The sequence below is a fragment of the Rana temporaria genome, chromosome 12 (assembly GCF_905171775.1).
Source record: "Rana temporaria chromosome 12, aRanTem1.1, whole genome shotgun sequence".
NCBI lineage: Eukaryota > Metazoa > Chordata > Amphibia > Anura > Ranidae > Rana > Rana temporaria.
Window position 1 is genome coordinate 104,887,068 of NC_053500.1, and position 23,064 is coordinate 104,910,131.

Consider the following 23,064-nt stretch of genomic DNA (forward strand, 5'->3'; position numbering starts at 1 on the left):
CAGTGACACTGATCGTCTGTTCCCTGATATAGGGAACGACGATCAGTGACGTCACACCTATAGCCACGCCCCTAAAGTAAGAATCACTCCCTTAGGGCACATTTAGCGCCCCCTGGTGAATAACCCCTTCACTGCCATTGTAATTTTCACAGTAATCAGTGCATTTTTATAGCACTTTTAGCTGTGAAGAGGACAATGGTCCCAAAATTATGTCAAAAGTGTCCGATGTTTTATTAATAAAAATGCCATAAAACTATCCCCTATTTTGTAAACGCTATAAATTTTGCGCAAACCAATCTTTTACCAAAAATAGGTAGAAGAATAAGTATCGGCCTAAACTGAGTAAAAAAAAATTTTTTTTTCGACAAAAATGTTATTGATTTTTCAACATTTTCCAGGCAAAAAAAAAGAAGGGACAAAAAAAAATAAAAGGAAATAAAACATTATGGAGAGGCAGCACTTGAAAGGACAAGCAGAATTTCCGGCTATACATCTGGAGCAAAATATGCAGACCACTTAAGATAGGTCAAAGCAAGATCCAATCTGGTGAACATAGGGCCAAGTATCTATATCATCACAGAGTCTAGTGTGCCTTAGCGAACAAAGGAGAATAGGGTATAGTGTAGAAGTAAGAAGCAGTCAGTAAAAGTGAAGAAGAGAGGTAAAGAGTAGAGAGGAAAAAGAGAAAAGCTAGGACTACCATCTGCCTTAAACCCCCCCCCTGCAGCCTGGGGGAACCCAACCAAAACTGAGGTTATTCATGTGATCGGGGCCTCCAACGCATTCCATAGTTCCCATACCCGGTTGTGAGTATCGAGAGTGTTATTTAGGGAAGCTGTCATAAACTCCATCCTCTTGACGTCCCTGATTCTAGAGTGTAGTTCAAACAGGGAGGGAGGTTCCTTCTTTTTCCATTTCAAGGCTACCAAGCACCGTGCGGCCGTAAGGACCTGTGCCAAGAGTTTTTTTGACAATTTAGAAAAAGAGGGAGGTGGGAGGCCCAGGAGGAAAAGTTTAGGGCAAAACGGCACCGATGAACCGTAGATGGAGTGAAGTAGGGAGTGCACTGTCTGCCAATAGGGGGCAATCAAAGAGCAGGTCCAATAGGTATGATATAGCGTTCCCACCGCGTCAGAGCAGCACCAGCAGCGGCGATCAGCTGAAGGATAAATGGAGTGGAGCAGGTCTGGAGTTTGGTACCAATGAAACAAAATGTTATATTGATTCTCTTTATAGAGCGTACAGATGGAGCTCTTAGAGGCCTGCGACCATATAAGCTTCCATGCCTGGACAGGTATATCCTCACCCAAGGCCTGCTCCCACTTGCGCATGTAGACATGCCGAGGCCCAGTAGGCGACATGTCCATTTTCAGGAGCTGGTAGGTGCGTGAGATCATACCTTTAGGGGATGAACCTTCTCAACAGATTTTCTCAAACTCGGTTAGAGGGGAGAATTGAAGATTCGTTACTAGAGATTGAGCAAAATGAAGGTAAATAACTAAAAAAAAGCCTGTCTAGGTAAATCAAAAGCATCTTTCAAATCTTGGAAAGACCGTAAAGTTCTGGTTCTAGTGAGGCCCTATCCATCCAGAAGTGGGACTTCTGCGAGGTCAAGCTGTCTGGGATATTAGGCGTAAACAAAAATGAGGTGACTAGGAAGGCAGTGGAAGTGAGAGGATATTGCATTTTAGCTCGCCGCCACAACGTTCGCAATAACGTCATCGGTCCTAGAAGTTGTGATGGGCTGAGCGATATGTCAGAACTCCACAGCATGAAGTTAGGGTGGGTAGGGGCCAGCCACAATTTCTCAATTTGTGTCCATCGATTATAGGCATGGAGGGTACACCAAGAGGCTACAGAGCGCAGCTGGGCGGCTAAGTAGTATTTGGCAACGTTGGGGAAAGCAAGGCCGCCCTGATCGCGAGGGGCATACAGGACTGATCTAGCTATCCGGTGCCTCTTATAGTCCCAGAAAAAGTGTATCAAATCGCCCTGGATGGCTCTAAAATGCACGGCTGGAATAGGGATGGGGAGCGTTTAGAAAAGATAGAGAAGCTTAGGTAGGATCGCCATCTTGATGGTCGCTAAGCGACCAAATAGGGATGGCTTCAGGTTTTTCCATTTGGCCAGGGAGGCCCTAATGGAGGTGTACAGTTGGGGAAAATTGGCCTTATATAGAGTGTCATAGGAGGGCGTAAGGTAAACATCAAGGTATTTTAAGGCAGAAGTCTTCCACGCATAACCGAAGGATTGGGAGAGGGCAGACAGTGTCCGATGTGGTAGATTGAGGGGGAGAGCTTCCGTTTAAAGTTAATTTTGTACCCAGAGAGTGCGCTATAGCGGTCTAACTTTACATGCAAATTCGGGAGGGAGACTTGAGGTTGTGTAAGGGTGAGCAGAAAAAAAAAATTTTTATATCTTTTTTTAAGATATATATTATAGCAAAAAGTAAAAAATATTGAATTTTTTTCAAAATTGTCGCTCTATTTTTGTTTATAGCGCAAAAAATAAAAACCGCAGAGGTGATCAAATACCACCAAAAGAAAGCTCTATTTGTGGGAAAAAAAGGACGCCAATTTTGTTTGGGAGCCACATCGCACGACCACGCAATTGTCAGTTAAAGCGACGCAGTGCCGAATCGCAAAAAGGGGCAAGGTCCTTATACTGCATAATGGTCCGGGTCTTAAGTGGTTAATGCACAATAGGAGAAGGATTGCTATTTGTGCTGCCATGCATTTAGGATGGATAGAAATGCTATTTTGGAGCATCGACATGCATTTTTTGGTCCAATAGACTGCAATGACAGCACATATAAAAATTCAGATGCAAAGCTGTGACCACACAGAATATGAGGCAAATTCAATAGTACTCTCAAAAACAATACTCGAAGTCAAAACTTTTTCTTTAATCTTTGATAGAAGAAACGGGTGTCCAAATGTGGAACTTCACCATTTGTTCTGATGTATCTCATTAAAACATGCATTGTTATGAACTGCAATGTGGGTGTGTTGTGTTGGGTTTCCATGCAAAATGAAAGGCACATGCACAGCGGTAGGAGTATTGCATTACCACGATGCAACATTGTAAAAGGGTTGCTCTATAACGTTTGGGCTATAAACACATGTGGATAGAAGTCACCATTATACATGATATAGATTGTCCGCATACATTTATTTTTTTATTGATCAGCAGCATGCCTAAAGTATAACATTACAAAACTTATCAACACTTGTATTTCATCAGATCGGTTGACCATCTCCTATAGTAAGAGCGGCGGGCCTGGAGGACAGAATGTTAACAAAGGTACAGATGTGTGTAGGAGTTTTTAGATTGCTAAGGATTACATCATAAATATGTTTTCTTAAATATATTTAATTTGCATTCTTTGTATTCCTTCACATTTGGTGAGAAGACATTACTAAATCAGCTGATAATGTAAACAATTGTTTCTCTCTAGGCACATTGTAACTTATGCAGATACCACCTGTGTGACCTATCTAAACAAAAATGTATCAATTGTAATGCCATCTTTGTGACTTTCTGACACCAAGAATAGGCTTATGTAACTAAAATGGTTCCACAACTTTCATCATCCTGTTCTTGGACAATCGGCATCCACACATTCCATGGTTGGTGCTACTCATGTGGATATAAAAGCTAAAATATCTTCCCAACACTCATTGGAACCTAAAGCATAAGTTCACCTTTTGTAAAAAATAATAATAATAAATGCACATCTTTTTGCAGGTCTTTTTTTACATTGTGGGTGCAGTGCTTTACAGAATGCAATCACCCTAAATATGAGTGTAACATGTAACCTCATCATAAAGGTGAACTTTAAGAATTAGCTTGAAAAAGCTATGAAATGACTTCAATATTGCAGAACAAGTCCAGTTGAATGTGACTTAAAGAGGAGTTCCACCCAAAAATGGAACTTCCTCTTAGCCCACTCCTCTCCCCCTTACATGCCACATTTGGCATGTAATTTTTTTGGGGGGGGAAGTGGGGGCTTCAGGAGACTTTCTGTCCCACTTCCTCCTTCCGCCGAGGGGCTGCAAAGGCGATACGTCATATCGCCTTTTGGCAGCCCCTCCCTGTAGGCGATCGCCTGGGACACGTGACCGGTCCCAGGCGATCGCCTGTCCAATCAAACCGCGCAGCGCCGGAGCCGCGCATGCGCAGTGCCGCTCGTGCATGCGCAGTGGGTGCCCGACCGTGAAGCCGAAAGCTGTCACGGCCGGGTGCCCACAGTGACAATGAAGACGCGCGTCGCTGGAACGCTGGAGCAGGTAAGTGTCAGTTTATTAAAAGCCAGCAGCTACACTTTTTGTAGCTGCTGACTTTTAATAAACATAAAAAATGGGTGGAAAACCCCTTTAAAGTGGATGTAAACCCCATTGACCTATCATATATAATCTCTGTAGTGTTTACTTATCTCTCTGAAGCCCTAAGTCCCATGTCTTTCTGCTACTCTGTTCCTCTGTTATCAGCATAACTTCTGACAAGCTCTCCAACACAGGAGATAAAAGCAGCTGGAAATTTGAGGTAACTTGGAGACAAATAAGCAAAGAGCTGGTCTATTCACAGCACAGCTCTGCAAGTTTCTTCTTCTGCCTATGTGGGGGGTTGCCTTTCCTCCAATCAGCTCACACACAGTGTATGCCCAAACTCCCCTCCCACTGCTGAAATTGAAAGAAATTTCTAACTCAATGTGCACTATCTAAAGAATATAGAAAGCTGAAGACAGCAGATATACAGTTAGATCCATATATGTTTGGGCACATGCACAATTTTCATACTTTTGGCTCTGTATGCCACCAGACTAAAATTTTTAATCAAACAATCCAAATTAATTTAAAAGTGCAGACTTTCAGCTTTAATTCAAGGGGTTGAACATAAATATCAAGAACAAATTTTAGGAACTGCGGCCATTTTTATACACAGCCCCCCCCCCCATTTTTAGGGGCTTGTTTACTGGAAATGACTGCCTGAATTCTGGTACCCATGGATCTCCTTTCTGATGCTTTGCCAGGCTCTAACGGGAGCTGTCTTTCAGTTGTTCTTTGTTTGTGGGTCTCTTTGCCTTTAGTTTTGCCTTTCGCAAATAAAATGCATGCTCAATTTTTTTGAGATCAGGTGATTGACATCGGCCATTGCAAAATATTCCACTTTTTTCTTCGAAAGCTTCTGGGTTGCTTTTGCAGTGTGTTTTGGATCGTTGTCCATCTGTACTGTGAAGCGCTGTCCAATCAACTTTGCTGCATTTGGCTGAATCTGGTCTGATGTTATATCTCTAAACACTGCAGAATTCATTCGGCTGCTTCTGTCACATCATCAATAAACACCAATAACCCAGTGCCACTGCTAATGTTGCTGCTATCTCTCTGATGGATTTGTTTTGTTTTTGAAGCCTTACAATGGCCTGTTTCACTTGCATAGACAGCCTCTTTTGAATTCATAATGTAGGTTCATAGCAGTAGATTCCAAATGCAAATACCACACTTAGAATCGATTCCAGACCTTTTACCTGCTTAATTGATGAAGAAATAACGAAGAAGCAGCCCACAACTGGCTATGAAATAGCTTTTGATTCAATTGTCCAATTACTTTTGGTCCCTTGAAAAAAGGATGGCTATTCTTAAGAGCTGTAATTCCTAAACCCTTCCCCCGATTTTGGATGTACATACCCTCAAATTAAACCTGAGGACCAAGACTAGAGTTGCTTGCTGGTGCTTTAAATCTTAATGCATAGCTGATACGTTGGTCCATACCAGTGGATGGATCCTCAGTTATCCTAGGTCTATGGATATCCTAATGTACAGTAGTTACACTGCGGGGAGGAAGGTGGTCTTTACAGGATCACTATTGAAGTTGACCCTTACCGTGTAAATTTCAGAAGGTGTCAAATCTATCTACACACACACACAATATATATAATTTCTTGTGGATATATGGCCACAGAAACTAACTGCTTGAAGTGGGTCACACCTCCTCCTACATTAGATCAACTGTTGTGTAATTTCTCCTGCCTTTATGTATTTGTGTTGGCTTTTAACTGCTTGCCGACCAGCCGCCGCAGTTTTACGGCGGCAGATCGGCTCTGCTGGGCGAGAGCACATAGATCTACGTCACCTCTCTCAGCAGCCAATAGGGCGATCACCGCCGGGCACCCGCGATCGCTCGTTACAGAGTGAGAACCGGGAGCTGTGGGTGTAAACACACAGCTCCCGTTCCTGTCAGGGGAGAAATGCCTGACCCGTCTGTTCATATAATGTATGAACAGCGATCAGTGATTTCCCCTAGTGAGTCCACCCCCACCTACAGTTAGAACACACCCAGGGAACATACTTAACCCCTTCCCTGCCAGTGTCATTTTTATAGTAATCAATGCATTTTTATAGCACTGATCGCTATAAAAATGCCAATGGTCCCAAAAATGTGTCCGAAGTGTCCGCCATAATGTCGCATTCCCGGAAAAAAAAAAACGCTGATCGCCGCCATTACTAGTAAAAAAAAAATATTAATAAAAATGCCATAAAACTACCCCCTATTTTGAAAAACGCTATAACTTTTGCGCAAACCAATCAATAAACGCTTTTTACGAAAAATATGTAGAAGAATACGTATCGGCCTTAACTGAGGAAAAAAATAGTTTTTTTTTATATATTTTTGGGGGATATTTATTATTGTAAAAAGTAAAAAATATTATTTTTTTTTCAAAATTGTCACTCTATTTTTGTTTATAGCGCAAAAACTAAAAACCGCAGAGGTGATCAAATACCACCAAATGAAAGCTCTATTTATGGGGGGAAAAAAGGACGCCAATTTTGTTTGGCAGCCACGTCGCACGACCGTGCAATTGTCAGGTAAAGCGACGCAGTGCCGAATCGCAAAAAGTGCTCTGGTCTTTGACCAGCAATATGGCCCGGGGCTTAAGTGGTTAATATGGTACAATGATATAACGTACTGTTGTGTAATAAGCCCTGTCTTTATATATTTGTATCAGCTTTAATATGGAAAAATGATCTAACATTCTAAGCCAACTGCTATTCTTCTCCCCTGTTACAGTTAACACAAAGGCTGAAGTGCGTTTCCAGTTATCCTCCGCTGAATGGATTCCTGAAGATGTTAGGCAGAAAATCTCAGTGCAGGTGATTTAAACCTTTTTATCACTTATTTGCAATAAATTGTGGTGTGAATCAGCCTAGGGCAAGTATATATAAGAAAACCAAAATCAAAATATATCTGCGCTAGATGGGGGAAAAAAAAAAATATATATATATATATATATATATATATATATATATATATATATATATATATATATATATATATATATATATATATATATATATATATATATATATATATATATATATATATATATATATATACATATATATATACATATATACACACACACACATATACACACACATACATACATACACATACATACATACATACACACACATACATACATACACACACACACACAACAGCTACTGTGCAATTATGATACTAATTGTGAAAACCTAAATCGACGAAACAGCAGCGCGTAAATAATAACATAGACCATAAAAATGAATAATCAAATTAGGGCACTTTCACACGAGCGGCGTCGGTGGTAAAGCAACGCTATTTTTAGTGGTGCTTTACTGACTGACGTTTTTGTAAGGGGTAAAAGCGCAACTGCAATGGCGCTTCGGCGGCGTTCCCCATTGATTTCAATAGGCAGGGATGCTGTAGGAGCGGTGTATACACCACGCCCACAGCGCCTCAAAGAAGCTGCATGTAGGACTTTTTTGAGCGTCCTGCCAGCGCACCGCTCCTGTAAAAGCCCTCAGAGAGGTGGCTTACAGGCGCTATTTTTAGCGCTATAGGTCCTCTGTGAAAGTGGTCTTAATGTGAAAGTCCATATATGAACAAATCTTCTATTCCGTGAACTCAAACATAAGCATGAAAATGCAATACGTTTTATGATTGTAATGGCATATACAGTGCATTCAAAAAAGTATTCACAGTGCTTTACTTTTTCCACGTTTTACTTTTTACAGCCTTTTTCAAAAATAGATTAAATTCATTATTTTCCTCAAAATTCTACAAACAATACCCCATAATGACATGAAAGAGGTCTGTTTGAAATCTTTGCAAATTTACTAAAAAAAGGAAAAAATGCCATAATTATTCACCGCTTTTTCCATGAAACTCGCAATTGAGCTCAGGTGCACCATGTTTCCACTGATCATCCTTAAAGGGGTTGTAAAGGAATTTTTTTTTTTTCATAATAAGCATCCTTTACCTGCAGACATACCTCTTTTCACTTCCTCATTGGTCGTTTTTGCTCAGAAGTTGCTCTATTTCTTCTCTGTTCTGTTCACTTCCTGCTTGTCTGATTGTTACTCACCACCGTGATGGGAGGGTTTACTGCGGTGGTCAGTGACGTGCTCGCCCCCTCCTGGGAACTACATCTGTGTGGCAGGACGCTCTCTACGTATTAGAGACTTCAAGAAGGTGTGAATTACTGGGCGTGCCGCAATGCATACTGGGAAATGTAGTTCTTGCATGAACAAACGATGCAAACCAGGAAGTGAATGAGAGAACAGAAACTAGAACGCCGGAGGTGATATAGATGAAGGAATTTAATAGGTATTTACTATTTTTTTTAACAGAATCATTACACTATTCTGTCTGTCTACCTTGCAGACATTAATTTTAGGCAACATTTTTTTTCCCTTTACAACTCCTTTAAGAATTTTCTACAACTTGATTGTAGTCCATCTGTGGTAAATTCAGTTGATTGGACATGATTTTTAGGCTCCATGCATACTGAAGCTGATAAACTGCAGTTAATTGGCGTTTTGGCTTTTTTTTTTTAAAGCCCATAAACTGAACTCTATGCACACCTGGGCGTTTTTTAGTGTTAATGAGCTTTGGAGTTTCTTGGCTTTTTTCTGAACGCACGGAATTTGCGTTCAAAGTGCAGTTTTTCGCCGGGAAAACAGTCAAAAACGCAGACGCCAGAGTTTTTTTAGTGTTTTTTTTATCCTTTAAAAAAAAAAGGCTGCACTGAAAAACGCTGATTAAAGCTATTGCAAAAACGCTAACAACCCTTGAAAGGCTCCCTGCAAAGATACTGGCGTTTTTTTATAGCTTTTATGAGCTTCAGTGTGCATGGAGCCTAAAAGGCACACACCTGTCCGAATATCGCCGCTAAAATGACGGTAAATCGCCGCTAAAACAAGCAGCGTTTTACCGTCAACCCCCGCACCACCCCAGTGTGAAAGCAGCCTAATATGTCAGTTACACTTAAATTCTTTACAGTGTGAAATTGATGCTCCAAACCAAAGCAATGGCAGGTACATACCACGCTACGCGCACCATTGCTGGTCAGAGATGGCGTTTTTTTGTAAGCTATCAATCTGCTATTGCTTCATTTCGGTGCGGCGATTTTACACGGTAAAGCATATTGATCCACTGATCAACCACCTGATTTCCACATACTTAAATATAAGCATTTATTATTTTTTCAAGGAAAAGTGAACTTCTCCTTTAATCCATATGCTGGCAAAAGTTTTTTTTTTGCTTTAATCATTCTATTTATTTTTAAAGGCAAACAACATCAGTACTTTTCCTAAAAGTCGGAGATGTACTTGTTCTTTATCATTTATCTGTGTTCCTCTGTACAGCAGGATTAGGCTAGCCATACACTAGTAGAAATGAATTTTAAATTTTTTGTTCAACCCCTTTGTGCTGACTTTACGCAAATTTGCATTCATAGCTTGAAGGCGTTATACCGGAGTGATGCCCCGGTACCATTTTTTAGAGCCAGCAGTTGGCTTTTTAGTGATAACAAATGACATTTCCCCCTCCTGCTGCCTTCCGATGCTCATCCTGGGCCTCCCGTCCCACCAGGAGACCCGAGCCACCAGACGGCAAGTCCGCCGGCCTCTAACCTGGTAACCCTTAATTCTTTACCGTAGTCTCGCCATTCCACATCATTTTAAAGCATGACATGTTGGGTATCTATTTACTCAGCGTATCATCTTTCATATTATATAAAAAAAAATTGACTAAATTTACGATTTCGTTTTTTTTTTTTTTTTCATTAGTGTCTTTTTTTTTTTATTGCGTTTTGAAAGACTGCTGAGCCACTACCCTCTGACATAAAACATTGCAACGATCGCCATTTTATTCTCTAGGGTCTCTGCTAAATATAATAGTGTGTGTGTGTGTGTGTGTGTGTGTGTGTGTGTAAATACAGGAAGAAAGCATTAAAAACTTGAGAGGTTCTAATCCCTCACCACTTCATCCAACATAAAAAAAAAAAAAAAATCTATATATTTTTTTTTTTTTGTAAATTCTTTATTTCAGACATGTCAACCGTCATGTACAACAAACTGGACATAGTATAGATAGAATACAGATCATGTTGCGATGGATGATAGAATCAACATGCTAAAGAAAATGTCAGCATTAATTGAAGAAGCTAGTTTGTTTTTCCTCAGTGTGTTCCAGGAGCTCTTCCTGTTGGGTCTGAAAGAGTGACCCTCCCGAGGGCGAGAACTGTCCCAGCAAGTAATCGGCGCACGTACCTACCAGTAGGACGTTGTGGCTCCAGACAGGCAGGGTCTCCACCTTCCAGCCGCAGCACGCCTGGCTCCAGGACCTTCCACCTTCTTCCTGGCCGCCTCTCCCCCTCCGCAGGCTTCACCCCCAGGAGGCTCACAAGGTGGGCTCCTATTCAGAGCTATCCACACCTCCCCGGGGCCCGCAAGCGACCGTCCTTTTCAGGACAAGCCGCGGCGGCGGACTAAGCTTTCACCATCAGGGAAACGGCCCCCCTCCTTCTCACCCCCCATCTCCGGTCCCTCGACCACCAATCGGAACCTGAGGTACCCCCCCTCGGCCTCCGACAGCCAACAAACTGGATCCTGGCCCTCGCGCCACCTCATGGAACAATTCGCGGCAGCCGCATTTAGGAAAGACCGCGGCTTCATCCGCGGCCTAGCGGCTCGCCGCACCAAAACAGCCAGCACCCGTCTCAACCTATAGTAAGCCCCCTCTTACCCCAGGAGGACTCCCCCCTCATTTAGACACCCCTCTATCTTTCTCTCCCCCCCCCCCCCCCGCTCGAACTAACCATCCAGCGGCAGGCCATCCAGACCAGGACCCCTGATCAGGGGCCATCTGAACCCTCTTCCCCCCCCCCCCCCCCAATAACCACAAGCTGCTCCTACTGGACATATTCAGGAGAGAGTATATTCCCCCCTCCCCCCCCCCCCCTATTCATTAGGCCCTAACAACCATAGCTTTCTCACATTTTTTTTGATACAGGGCTCGTCCGATCGCCTCTGAGGGATCAGGAAGGAATTTTTTCCCCTATCCTTAGCATATTGGCACAGCACAGGTAGGGGTTTTTTGCCTTCCTCTGGATCAAAAAAATAGGAAGGAAGGATTCAGTGAATCCTCCTGAAATACCCCCCCATCCCAAATAAACATAATTTCCCCACGCCTTGTGGCGATAATGGCCAAGCTGAAATACTCTGCAGAAACTATACGGAGATTACAGCCATTTGCCTCAGGATTATTAGCCGCCACCAAAAAAGCTCTAAGGACTGAGCATATTTTTAGAATCGATCGACACGGCGAAATTACATCCACTTACCGCAGCCCAAGCGAATATCATGCGCTTTGGTTAACACAAGATCAGCAGTAAGACACCGATTGGAAATCCATGATTTCATCCTACAATGCGACTTAGACTGTCTCTTTATTACAGAAAGCTGGCTCACAGCTGACTGTAACACCATTCTAGGTGAACTGGATTCTATGGAATGCTTTACCAACCAGCATTCGGTTGGAGGAAAACCACCTGACCTTCAGAAGAAAGATCAAAACTCATCTCTTTTGATATCAAGAGAGACAGGAACAACGAGCGCCCAGAGGCGATTTAGTTCGCATGTGCTGCGCTATATAAATTTTTCATTCATTTATTTTTTATTTATTTTTAAAAAATACTTTTTATTGATTTTGCATGAAAAAAACAAACAAAAAAAAAAAAGTTACATATTACAGCCTCTGGGCATCCCCCGGCTGAGGTAACAACCATTAAAACAATCCTATACATTTATTACATCTATAGAACTACTACAACTTAACTACTCGTGTCGTCAAGATTAGGAGGATAGGGAGAGGATAGTGTGTTATGTATTTCAGGTGACCACATCGGGAGGAGCTGCTGAGGTTGAGGATAGCGCATTTAGGAGAACCGTCGGATATCGGCAAAACTAGGGCCTCACTCCTACAAAACTGCTAGCTGAGATAGACAATCAACGGGAACAAAACCTAATTTGTTGCGATCGTGATGTCTGAATTAACCCATACGCTCCAAATTTTGTCAAACTTGGCTGGGCAGCATCTGGCGAGATAGACCTCTTTGTACAGTGGCACCGCAGAGTTGATCAGCGATTTCCATGTATTCAAAGAAGGTACCTCCGTTTGTTTTAATTTAATGAGTAGAGCCTTCCTAGCGTAAAACAAAAGAAGTCCTATTAGCGCTCTGGTTGCTCGGCGGTGGGCCAAGGAGCTCACCAGACCAAGCACACAGACCGATACATTCAGGGGAACATGGGTCAAGGTCAAGGTTTCAATGAAGGTCGTGACCTCCGCCCAGAAGAGCTGGATTCTGGGACAGGACCACAACATATGGTTGAAGTCGGCATTTGCCATATCACACTTCCAACAGTTGGAGGAGGAATTCGGGTAAATTTTGGATAATTTTTGGGGTGACAAATAGACTCTATGAAGCAGTTTAAATTGTATCAACCGATCTCTAACAGAGATGAGCTGTAAGAAAGGAAATTCCCAAACATCCTCCCAGTCCTCTGAATCCAGATCCGGGACCTCGCCCTGCCACCTAGAGAGCAAGTCCTCCAGACCAAAGTGGACTGAAGGCAATAAAGCTTTGTAAATGGTAGAGGTGGGTTTGACCAGAGGAGTAACCCTTAATGTGGATTCAAGGTTAGACCGGAGGAGAAGTACCGGGGTGGGACCAAATTGGGAAGCGAAGGCATGGCGAATTTAAAGAATTGTCGGTTAGTGAGCCCGACTTTCTCCTTGAAGGATTTAAAGGTCAGAAGGGAGCCACTAACACAGATATGCTCCAGGTTTTTGATACCCCTAGTTGCCCAAAATCCTGGGTCTGGGATAGACAAACTCTGGTAAATGTGGGTTGAGCCACAGAGGGGTGTCTGGAGATCTAGTGTGAGGATCCCTTTGTAGTGTACAGACCAATAGTTGCCAAGCCCTGATCACCGCCCTCATGGAGGGTGTGAGAGGATAGGGGGCTCTGACACCCCTATACAAAGCATTACTCAGCGTCTTGTAGAAACGGAGGTGGGCAGCCTCAAGGACTACAGCAGCATTGGTTGAATCTGAGACTAGCCAGTTATGAGCGTGTGACAGCAGTGCAGCAAAGAAATACTTCCGAAGATCTGGACAGGCTAGACCCCCCCTCTGTCCAGGGCCTTTTGAGTATAGATTTGTTTATTCTAGGGGGATGAGAGTTCCACAGAAAATTGGAGTCACATTTTTAAAAGAAGGCTTTGGGGATCCAAATTGGGGAGTAAAATCGTTTATTTTTAACAAAGGTTTGTGTACACCAATGCCCTAAGGTCTTCAACTTGTACTCATGTACCCTTCCTTCTGTATTTATTGATTCCTGTTTTATGCTTTTGACTGTAGAACAAAAACAGGATCAACCGAAATGGGGAGCTAATCGTAGTTTCAGAAATTAGTCGTTACCAGATGCGCAACTTGGCAGACTGTCTGGATAAAATTCGCATTATGATTTCACAAGCCGACCAAAAGCCGAAAGTGGAGACAAAAGAAGATATTGAGCTTCGAAAAAACAGGTAAAACCATGAGATGAATTGCAGCGTGTAAACTTTAGAAAAGTTTCTTATGTGCTTTCTTTTTTTTATGAAATCTGCGTTACCCATTGTTAGGATCCTTTTCACTGCAGACACAGAAAGTTACTATAATACTAAACGAGATGCTACGAGTCTGGACTGATCCGCGAGGAGATAGTATCACATCCCCAAAGTATTACATAAAGAATTTAATTGTTAGTGGGATTTTTAAAGATAATTCATCTATTTTACTCAATAATACCAATAATTAAAAATTTACAATTTTTTTTTATTGATAACTAATTTATTTATTGTTTTCTCTTTTGGTTCCCACACCTTTCCTCTTGCAAAACTGGAAAATATTTTAAAGTTCTTGGTATAGTACGTATTTTAGGCACTCTCCGCTACCTCCAGAGATTGCCTAGTCACAAATTCCCAGGAGACAGTTTTACCAAGGGTTCATGCGCCCTGTGAGTTTCTGCACATGCATAGATACACCACTGACCTTTTTAAGGCATTTGCGACCAGACAGAGACCCCCAGCGTATCTGCATACACATCCGGGTTCTTTGAACATGCTGGATTTTTAAAGATGGAGGAGCAGATGTGCGACCTTACAGTTGTGGTCATAAGTTTATGTACCCTGGCAGAGTTTGATTTCTTGGCCATTTTTCAGAGAATATGAATGATAACACAAAAGCATTTCTTTCACTCATGGTTAGGGTTTGGCTGAAGATATTTATCTATCAACTGTGTTTTCTCTTTTTAACCACTTCCCGCCCGGCCTATAGCCGATTTAAGCCGGGAAGTGGTTCTGAAATCCTGACAGGACGTTCCAGAACGTCCTGCAGGATTTCATGCAGCGCGGCGATCGGTGATGCGGGGTGTCAGTCTGACACCCTGCATCTCCGATCTCGGTAAAGATCCTCCGGCGGAGACTCTTTACCACGTGATCAGCCGTGTCCAATGACGGCTGGTCACGATGTAAACAGGAAGAGCCGTTGATGGCTCTTCCTCACAGGCGTCTGACAGACGTGAGTAGAGGAGAGCCGATCGGCGGCTCTCCTGACAGGGGGGGTTCGCACTGATTGTTTATCAGCGCAGCCCCCCTCGGATCGCCACACTGGACCACCAGGGTGGGCAAAAAAATAAAAAAGCCTACAAAAAAATGTAAAAAAATAAGTCTGAAAAAAAATCCAAAAAAGCATCCAAAAAAATAAAAAAAGATGCCAATCAGTACCCACAAATGGGCACTGACTGGCAACCTGGGAAAATCAGTGCTGCCCCACAGTGTCCATCAGTGCCACCCCAGTGTCCATCAGTGCCACCCCACAGTGTCCATCAGTGCCACCCCACAGTGCCCATCCATGCCCAGTGCCCACCTATCAGTGCCCATCTGTGCCACCCATAAGTATCCATGAGTGCCCATCAGTGCCGCCTATGTGTGCCCATCAGTGCCGCCTATGTGTGCCGCATACCAGCACCGCCAATCAGTGCCACCTCATCTGTGCCCGTTGGCACTGATGGACATCGATGAGGTAGTACTATCTCATCGGTGCCCATCAGTGCCGCCATATCAGTGCCCGTAATTGAAAGAGAAAAACTTATTTACAAAAAATTAACAGAAAAAAATAAAAACGTAATTTTTTTTCAAAATTTTCAGTCTTTTTTTTAGTTGTTGCGCAAAAAAAAAAATCGCAGAGGTGATCAAATACCACCAAAAGAAAGCTCTATTTGTGGGGAAAAAAGGACGCCAATTTTGTTTGGGTACAGTGTAGCACGACTGCGCAATTGCCATTCAAAGTGCGACAGTGCTGAAAGCTGAAAATTGGCTTGGGCGGGAAGGTGCGTAAGTGCCTGGTATGGAAGTGGTTAAAATCATAATGGCAACTGAAACTACTCAAATGACCCTGATCTTTCCAAATGTTCCACATATGTGTTTTTTTTTTTTTTTGTAAGATTTTGTATCTGTGTTTTTATCTGAAATACCCTCTAATATTTGTTAAATTTACACGGTATACCTTTTGGACACAATCTGTATCCATATGTATTGTAATTTCAAGGTTCAAAAAAATAACAACATATTGCCTTTGTTTAGTCAATAAACATACACCATAGTTAAACAGGAAATATGCTTTGATCATAAACTGAGTGCCCAAAATGGCTAAATTCTAAAACTTGTCTGTCTTTTTATTTAGAATATAAATTCACCTTTTGTAACATATTACTTATTCAGGGTGCAACATGTTGCAAATGTACAGGCCTCTGCACATCCCCCCTCTGATCCTCTGTTTTGGCAGCGAGCTGGGGATCTTCTAAAGTGTTTTGTGAATGGACTGTAGCTACCAAACAGCCTTTTAGTAGTTCTGTAGTCCTGTAGTTCTCAAAGAACTCCCTGTGCTAGCTGTGGGCGTTGTGGTAGTTCATTGATTCTTCCTGTCGGTGTAAAGCTGCCTGCCCATACTATATTCGGGCGGGCAGCTTACAATGACAGTCTGCAGGTGTAATAGGCACTCTCAGTCGCTGTATTGCGTTCCGCACTGGAATGCATACGGCGACCGCGCAATGACGTCATCGCCCAGTGCCGCGTGCGTTCCAGCGTGGAACGCGGAAGTGCAGCTCAAATCACGACACATGCCTCCCTTCTATAAACAGGACTGCGTGCATTGTGCACGCTGTCCTATTATTGTCGGCCGTAGCCAGCCTGGCTACAGACAACCTACAGGCACTATCCATGCTTAAACTGGAATCTATCCCACTCCTGGATCTACGCTGTCAACCTTCTACAATTGCTGCGAACCCCAAGATATCCCCCACCAGGAGAACCGCCATAAAGGAATTCCATTGCTGCTGCAATACTCTGTTTACTGGAAAAATGCTCATCCCTGCATACGGATAAGTACTATTACTGCTCTAGAATTACCGCTTCACATGTAGCCTTTACAAGTACTGTCTTTAAAATTGGCTTATTTAATGCTATCCTGCTGCTTGCCATTGTTTGCTATGTCTTCAGCTGACGCTGTCCAATATGTTAAAGGGACATACATTCTCAAATCAATTACGCTAAAGTCGCCTCTCTCCAGTAAATTGTTAATTGCATACAGTAATTTTATATGCTAAGTGCTTGACAATTGTTACTTGTATACGGGCTTCTGCCCTTAAATACTGAACATGTTCGTTATACCATTTTTTGGCTAAGGTTAAAAGGTATGTTGTAATACCTCCTCCCTTAGTAGCTCAACGCATTCCTCTATGTGAAAGTGATATGATGTAGAGAACCCCCAAACTCCTGTTCTTTGATTGGAGTGACGCCTGGGGACCAATACTGATATTTCACATAACATAGAGAGGTGCATTGAAATCTTTCATTAACCGCAGTTGTGGTTCACTCCCATTCACCATAGTTTGTGACAGCAGGCGACCTGCATGCCATCAATAATCTGCTGATTGCTGGTGAAATGCTTTCCAGGCTGCCAAAAAAAAAACTGCAAAAAAATTTGCATTTATTTATATATTTTTCAAATGGTACCTGCTGCTGGACTGCTGCTGTGTGTGATCACAGCGAGAGCGGCTCGCCGGCGGCACGTGTCCCAGACTCGGCAGTGTCAGATCACGTACTACCACAGCTGCAGTATATGTATGGTGGGTGGTTGTGGCTGGGCTAGTACGTGATCTGACACTTCCGGGTCTCTCACAGCTGAAGCCCAGCGGCAGGTACCGCAGACTCTGTCCGCCGGCACCCGCCAATTACGACGTACACAGGCAGAACGACAATCTGCCTATGTAAACAAGGCAGATTGCTGTTTTGTCAGAAGGGAAGGTATTAATCCTGTGTGCCTGCAAAGCATGGACACAGATCTTTGTCTTCCCCATGTCAAATAACCTCCCCTACAGTGAGTAATTAAAGGCTAGGCACACAGTTAACCCTTTGATGCCCCCAAAGCTTTTGTTTGGGTAAAGTGTCGCACTAATGCTCTTATTGTCAGTTAAAGTAATGCAGTGCCATATTGCAAAAAATGGCATGGTCATGAAGGGGGTAATTCTTCCGGAGGTCAAGTGCTTAAGTAGAGTTTTCTGATTTTATACAAAATGCCACTTGTGACCAGTACCACAATGTTCATCAACATCCACAAGGATCAACATTCCTGAAAGTTCCAACAATTGTTTGAAGTTGGAACAAACTGTTATGTTTCCACTGTTTATCAGTGAAATTCAGAAAGGGTCCTATAGTGGATTAGTGTAACCACCATTATTTTAAACATTAGGTCCTTGCTAACATTTGAAAGACGTTGAACGTTTGCTACATGCTTCAATGCCAGAAAGTTTTGTTGGTACATATATAGAGAACATAACACCATAATACACTTACAAAACTCAAATGAATTCAGTTTCCTGCCATGTAAAGAATAATCTCTTTGCAGTAAGTGTCAATGTCAGAGGACTGTTTTGTTAATGAAAATATGAAGGTTAGAACACCATAGTCCACTTTCAAAACTCAAAGGAATATGATCTCTATTCATGCAAAGCATATATGCAATCCATTGAATAAAAAAAAAAATCTGCAAGCAGTCTATCATGAATATGCCCAGCATTTAATACATGTGAATGAATGAATGAAAAACTTATAAAGCGCGGCGCATGCGAACTGAATCGCTTCTGGGCGCTAGTTGTTCGTGTCTCATGACATCAAAAGAGCAGAGTTTTGATTCGTCTTCTGAAAGTCAGGTGGTTTTCCTCCAACCGAATGCTGGTTGGTAAAGCGTTCCATAGTCTAGGACCCTGAAAAGCAAACCTTCTTTCTCCTTTGGACTTGTATTTGGTTTTTGGTACCCTGACCAGATTTTGGTCGGTGGATCGCAGAACGCGATTCGAATTGTGAGGTTCTATCTTGTCGCAAAGATATTGCGGAGCCTTCCCATAGATGCACTTATGTGTCAGGCAGAGTGCTTTAAATGCAATTCTGTCTTTTACTGGCAGCCAGTGAAGGGTTCTCAACGAAGGTGAGATTGATTCCCATTTTTTTTTCCCAGTCACAAGTCTGGCGGCCGTATTTTGTACGACTTGCAGACGAGAGATTTGGTACTTTGGGAGTCCGAGGTAAAGGGCATTTGCATAGTCCAGTCTGGAATTCACGATTGTTCCCACCACGACTGCTACGTCTTCTTTGGGGATAAATGGAATAAGTCTGCGTAGTAGGCGCAACAGATGGTGCGCTCCGCTGACTACTGACCCTATTTGTGCGTCCATTGTCATGAAGGTGTCGAAGATGACCCCGAGACTTTTGACTTTGGAGCTAGGGGTGATGATTTGGCCCAGAATGGGCGGGGGTGTCCAGGTTGTTGCCAGTTGACTCTTTCGGCTGGCGTGAAACATAAGGAGTTCTGTTTTTGAACTGTTGAGTTTAAGATAACTCTTAGTCATCCAGTTTTCTATCAAAGAGAGACATTTCTCTAAACTGAGATGATGATCCTTTTTGTTGCAGATGCGAAAATACAGTTGCGTATCGTCTGCATAAGAGTGATGGAGTAGTTCTTGGCTACTGATAATATCAAAGGGAGGGCGAAGATAGATGTTGAAAAGCACCGGTGACAGGGGGGATCCTTGGGGGACTCCACATGACACCGTGCGCTTTTCCGACGTGAAACAACCCAATTTAACTGTTTGTGATCGGTTTTCAAGAAAGGAAGAAAACCATGGTAAATCACCTTCTGCGACTTCTGCTACCTTGGCTAGTCGCATCAGTAACAGTTTGTGGTCTACCGTGTCAAAGGCTGCGCTTAGGTCCAGCAGAATCAGGAGACAAGATTCTATGTATGGTGTTGAAAACGGCAGGTTTTGGTTTTCCCTGTGTTTGGGGATTTTACGACCCTCACAGTGGAGTCTCATAGATATATTATGTGTGTCACTCGAAACGTGCATGCCTTCATGCATTTCACTGTGGACTACAGCTTCCTCAGAATTGTGTGTGTGATTTTTATTTTATCTTTTTTTTGGCTGCTTTTTCTTCATTTTCATTTATTTGAATATTGTTTGGGTAAGAATATTGCTGTACATGAATCGTAGTGCATAATTTATGTAAAATGATTGCAGCTCGGTGCCTTTTATTACTATTGCTCATTCTTTTGGGCTATGCCAGCTCTAAGTGGATTCTTTTTTTTTGAGTGATTTATAGAGAAGGGCGCTTTTGCACTCAATAAAAACAAAATGTTGGCTATAAATGCACTTAAAGCTTCTCTATTGGGCCTCGTTCTCACAGACATTTAAGCAGCCGTGTTTGCCCACATGCAGGTAGTCCTGGTCATGTCTTCCAGTTTGATGTCTGTGTAGATGGGTGGTCCCCAAACTCGCACGGTCTGCATTTAGGGACACGCACCCACACCGATGTCAAACTGGGAGCAGCGGCCATGTCCGTTTGGCCACTGCTTGCATGTGGATGCATGGAACACCTGTGCATCCTGGGAAGGCAAATACAGTCCTTGCAAAAGTGGACACTTGGGCCCTTTTCACACTGACACATTTTTTCAGGTGGTTTAGCGCTAAAAATAGTGCTGCTATACCGCCTGAAAAAATCGTGCCCTGCAGTCTTCAGTGTGAAAGCCCGAAGGCTTTCACACTGAAGCGGTGTGCTAGCAGGACCGCTCCTTCCCATTGAAATCAATGGGAAACCGCGGTAATACGCCTCTGTAGAGGCACATTGCCGGTGGTATTGACCCTTTTTCGGCCGCTAGCAGGGGTTAAAACCGCACCAATAGTGGCCGTGGTATTGACCCTTTTTCGGCCCCTAGCAGGGGTTTAAACCCGCACGGTTACATAGTTACATAGTTATTCAGGTTGAAAAAAGACACAAGTCCATCCAGTTCAACCACAAAAAATAAAAAAACAAAATAAAAAACAGTAAAATCCTATACACCCAACTCCATACCCACAGTTGATCCAGAGGAAGGCAAAAAACCCCAGCAGAGCATGATCCAATTTGCTACAGCAGGGGAAAAAAATCCTTCCTGATCCCCCGAGAGGCAATCGGATTTACCCTGGATCAACTTTACCTACAAATCTTAGTACTCGGTTATATTCTGTACATTTAGGAAAGAATCCAGGCCTTTCTTAAAGCAATCTACTGAGCTGGCCAGAACCACCTCTGGAGGGAGTCTGTTCCACATTTTCACAGCTCTTACTGTGAAAAAACCTTTCCGTATTTGGAGGTGAAATCTCTTTTCCTCTAGACGTAAAGAGTGCCCCCTTGTCCTCAGTGTTGACCGTAAAGTGAATAACTCAACACCAAGTTCACTGTATGGACCTCTTATATATTTGTACATGTTATTCTCAAGAGTGAATAAATTTAGTTCTTCTAATCTTTCCTCATAGCTGAGCTCCTCCATGCCTCTTATCAGTTTGGTTGCCCTTCTCTGCACTTTCTCCGATGTCCTTTTTGAGAACTGGTGCCCAAAACTGAACTGCATATTCCAGATGAGGTCTTACTAATGATTTGTACAAGGGCAAAATGATATCTCTGTCTCTGGAGTCCATACAAGAAAGGACTTTGCTCGCTTTGGAAACCGCAGCTTGGCATTGCATGCCATTATTGAGCTTATGATCAACTAAAACCCCCAGATCCTTCTCCACTACAGATCCCCCCAGTTCTACTCCCCCTAGTATGTATGATGCATGCATATTCTTAGCCCCCAAGTGCATAACTTTACATTTATCAACATTAAACCTCATCTGCCACTCAGTCACCCAATTGGACAGAGCATTGAGGTCGGCTTGTAAATTGGAGACATCCTGCAAGGACGTTATTCCACTGCATAGCTTGGTGTCATCTGCAAAGACAGAAATGTTACTTTTGATCTCAGACCCAATATCATTTATAAATATATTGAAAAGTAAGGGTCCCAGCACTGAACCTTGGGGTACACCACTGATAACATTGGACCATTCAGAGTAAGAATCATTAACCACGACTCTCTGAATTCTGTCTTTCAGACAGTTTTCTATCCATTTACAAATTGATATATCCAATCCTGTAGACCTTACCTTACACATGAGCCGTGTGTGCGGAACTGTATCGAACGCTTTTGCAAAATCCAAATATATCACGTCCACAGCCACGCCTCTGTCCAGGGTTTTACTTACCACTTCATAAAAGGAAATCAGGTTTGTCTGACAACTTCTGTCTGTCATGAATCCATGCTGTCTGCTGCTTAAATAGTTTTTTTCCAGCAGGAACTCATCCATGTGGTCTTTTATTAAACGTTCCAGTATCTTACCAACTATAGAAGTTAAACTAACAGGTCTATAGTTACTTGGTAAAGACTTTGTTCCCTTTTTAAATATGGGCACCACATTGGCCCTGCGCCAATCCAGTGGTACTATTCCTGTCTTTAATGAGTCCCTAAATATTAGATACAGTGGCTTTGAAATGACAGAGCTCAACTCACCTAGGATCCGTGGATGGATGCCATCAGGTCCAGGTGCTTTATCCACCTTTATTCTGTCTAAATATTTCAGGACCATATCACTTTTGAGCCATTGTGGATTTGAGGCTGTGTCACTCCCACCCCCATTTTGGACATGAGCTCCCCCATGCTCCATTGTATACACAGAGCTGAAGAAAGCATTTAATAAATTTGCCTTCTCTTTGTCCCCAGTCACCCACTCTAGATTATTTTGTAAGGGGCCTACATGCTCAGACTTCACCTTTTTACTATTAATATATTTAAAGAATTTTTTGGGGTTTGTCCTACTATCTTTTGCAATCTGTCGTTCGTTTTGAATTTTTGCATCCTTGATTTCCTTTTTGCATATCCTGTTATATTCTTTGTAACATTTAAACAACACTAGTGTTCCTTCATTTTTATATTTTTTAAAAGCTACTTTCTTATTGTTTATAGCTTTTTTAACTTTGACCGTGAGCCACATAGGTTTTATTTTTAGCCTTTTAAACTTATTGCCCATGGGAACATACTTTGCAGTGAGGTTCCACGCAGTCTTTTTGAAGAATTCCCATTTCTGTTCTGTGTTCAGCTGTGCCAATAGTCCCTCCCAGTCCAAGTCCTGGAGAGCAGCCCTCATCCTTGGAAAATTTGCTCTCTTAAAATTTAGTGTTTTAATATTTCCTGTATGTATTTCTTGCTTATAGTTAACATTAAATT

The 23,064-nt window shown here is 42.5% G+C and overlaps 1 protein-coding gene across 2 annotated transcripts in view; it reads left to right on the plus strand.

Annotated features, from left to right (window-relative positions):
• The window catches only part of MRPL58 (mitochondrial ribosomal protein L58), a 30,118-nt gene that overhangs the window by 6,312 nt on the left and 742 nt on the right, over positions 1 to 23,064 (plus strand). The window contains exons 3-5 of one of the 2 annotated variants that reach the window (XM_040330067.1): positions 3,244 to 3,303; positions 7,069 to 7,151; positions 13,747 to 13,916. In XM_040330067.1, coding sequence (XP_040186001.1) covers positions 3,244 to 3,303; positions 7,069 to 7,151; positions 13,747 to 13,916 — 313 coding nt within the window. The remainder of the gene's footprint in view (positions 1 to 3,243; positions 3,304 to 7,068; positions 7,152 to 13,746; positions 13,917 to 23,064) is intronic. The other variant, XM_040330068.1, reaches the window with a different exon arrangement.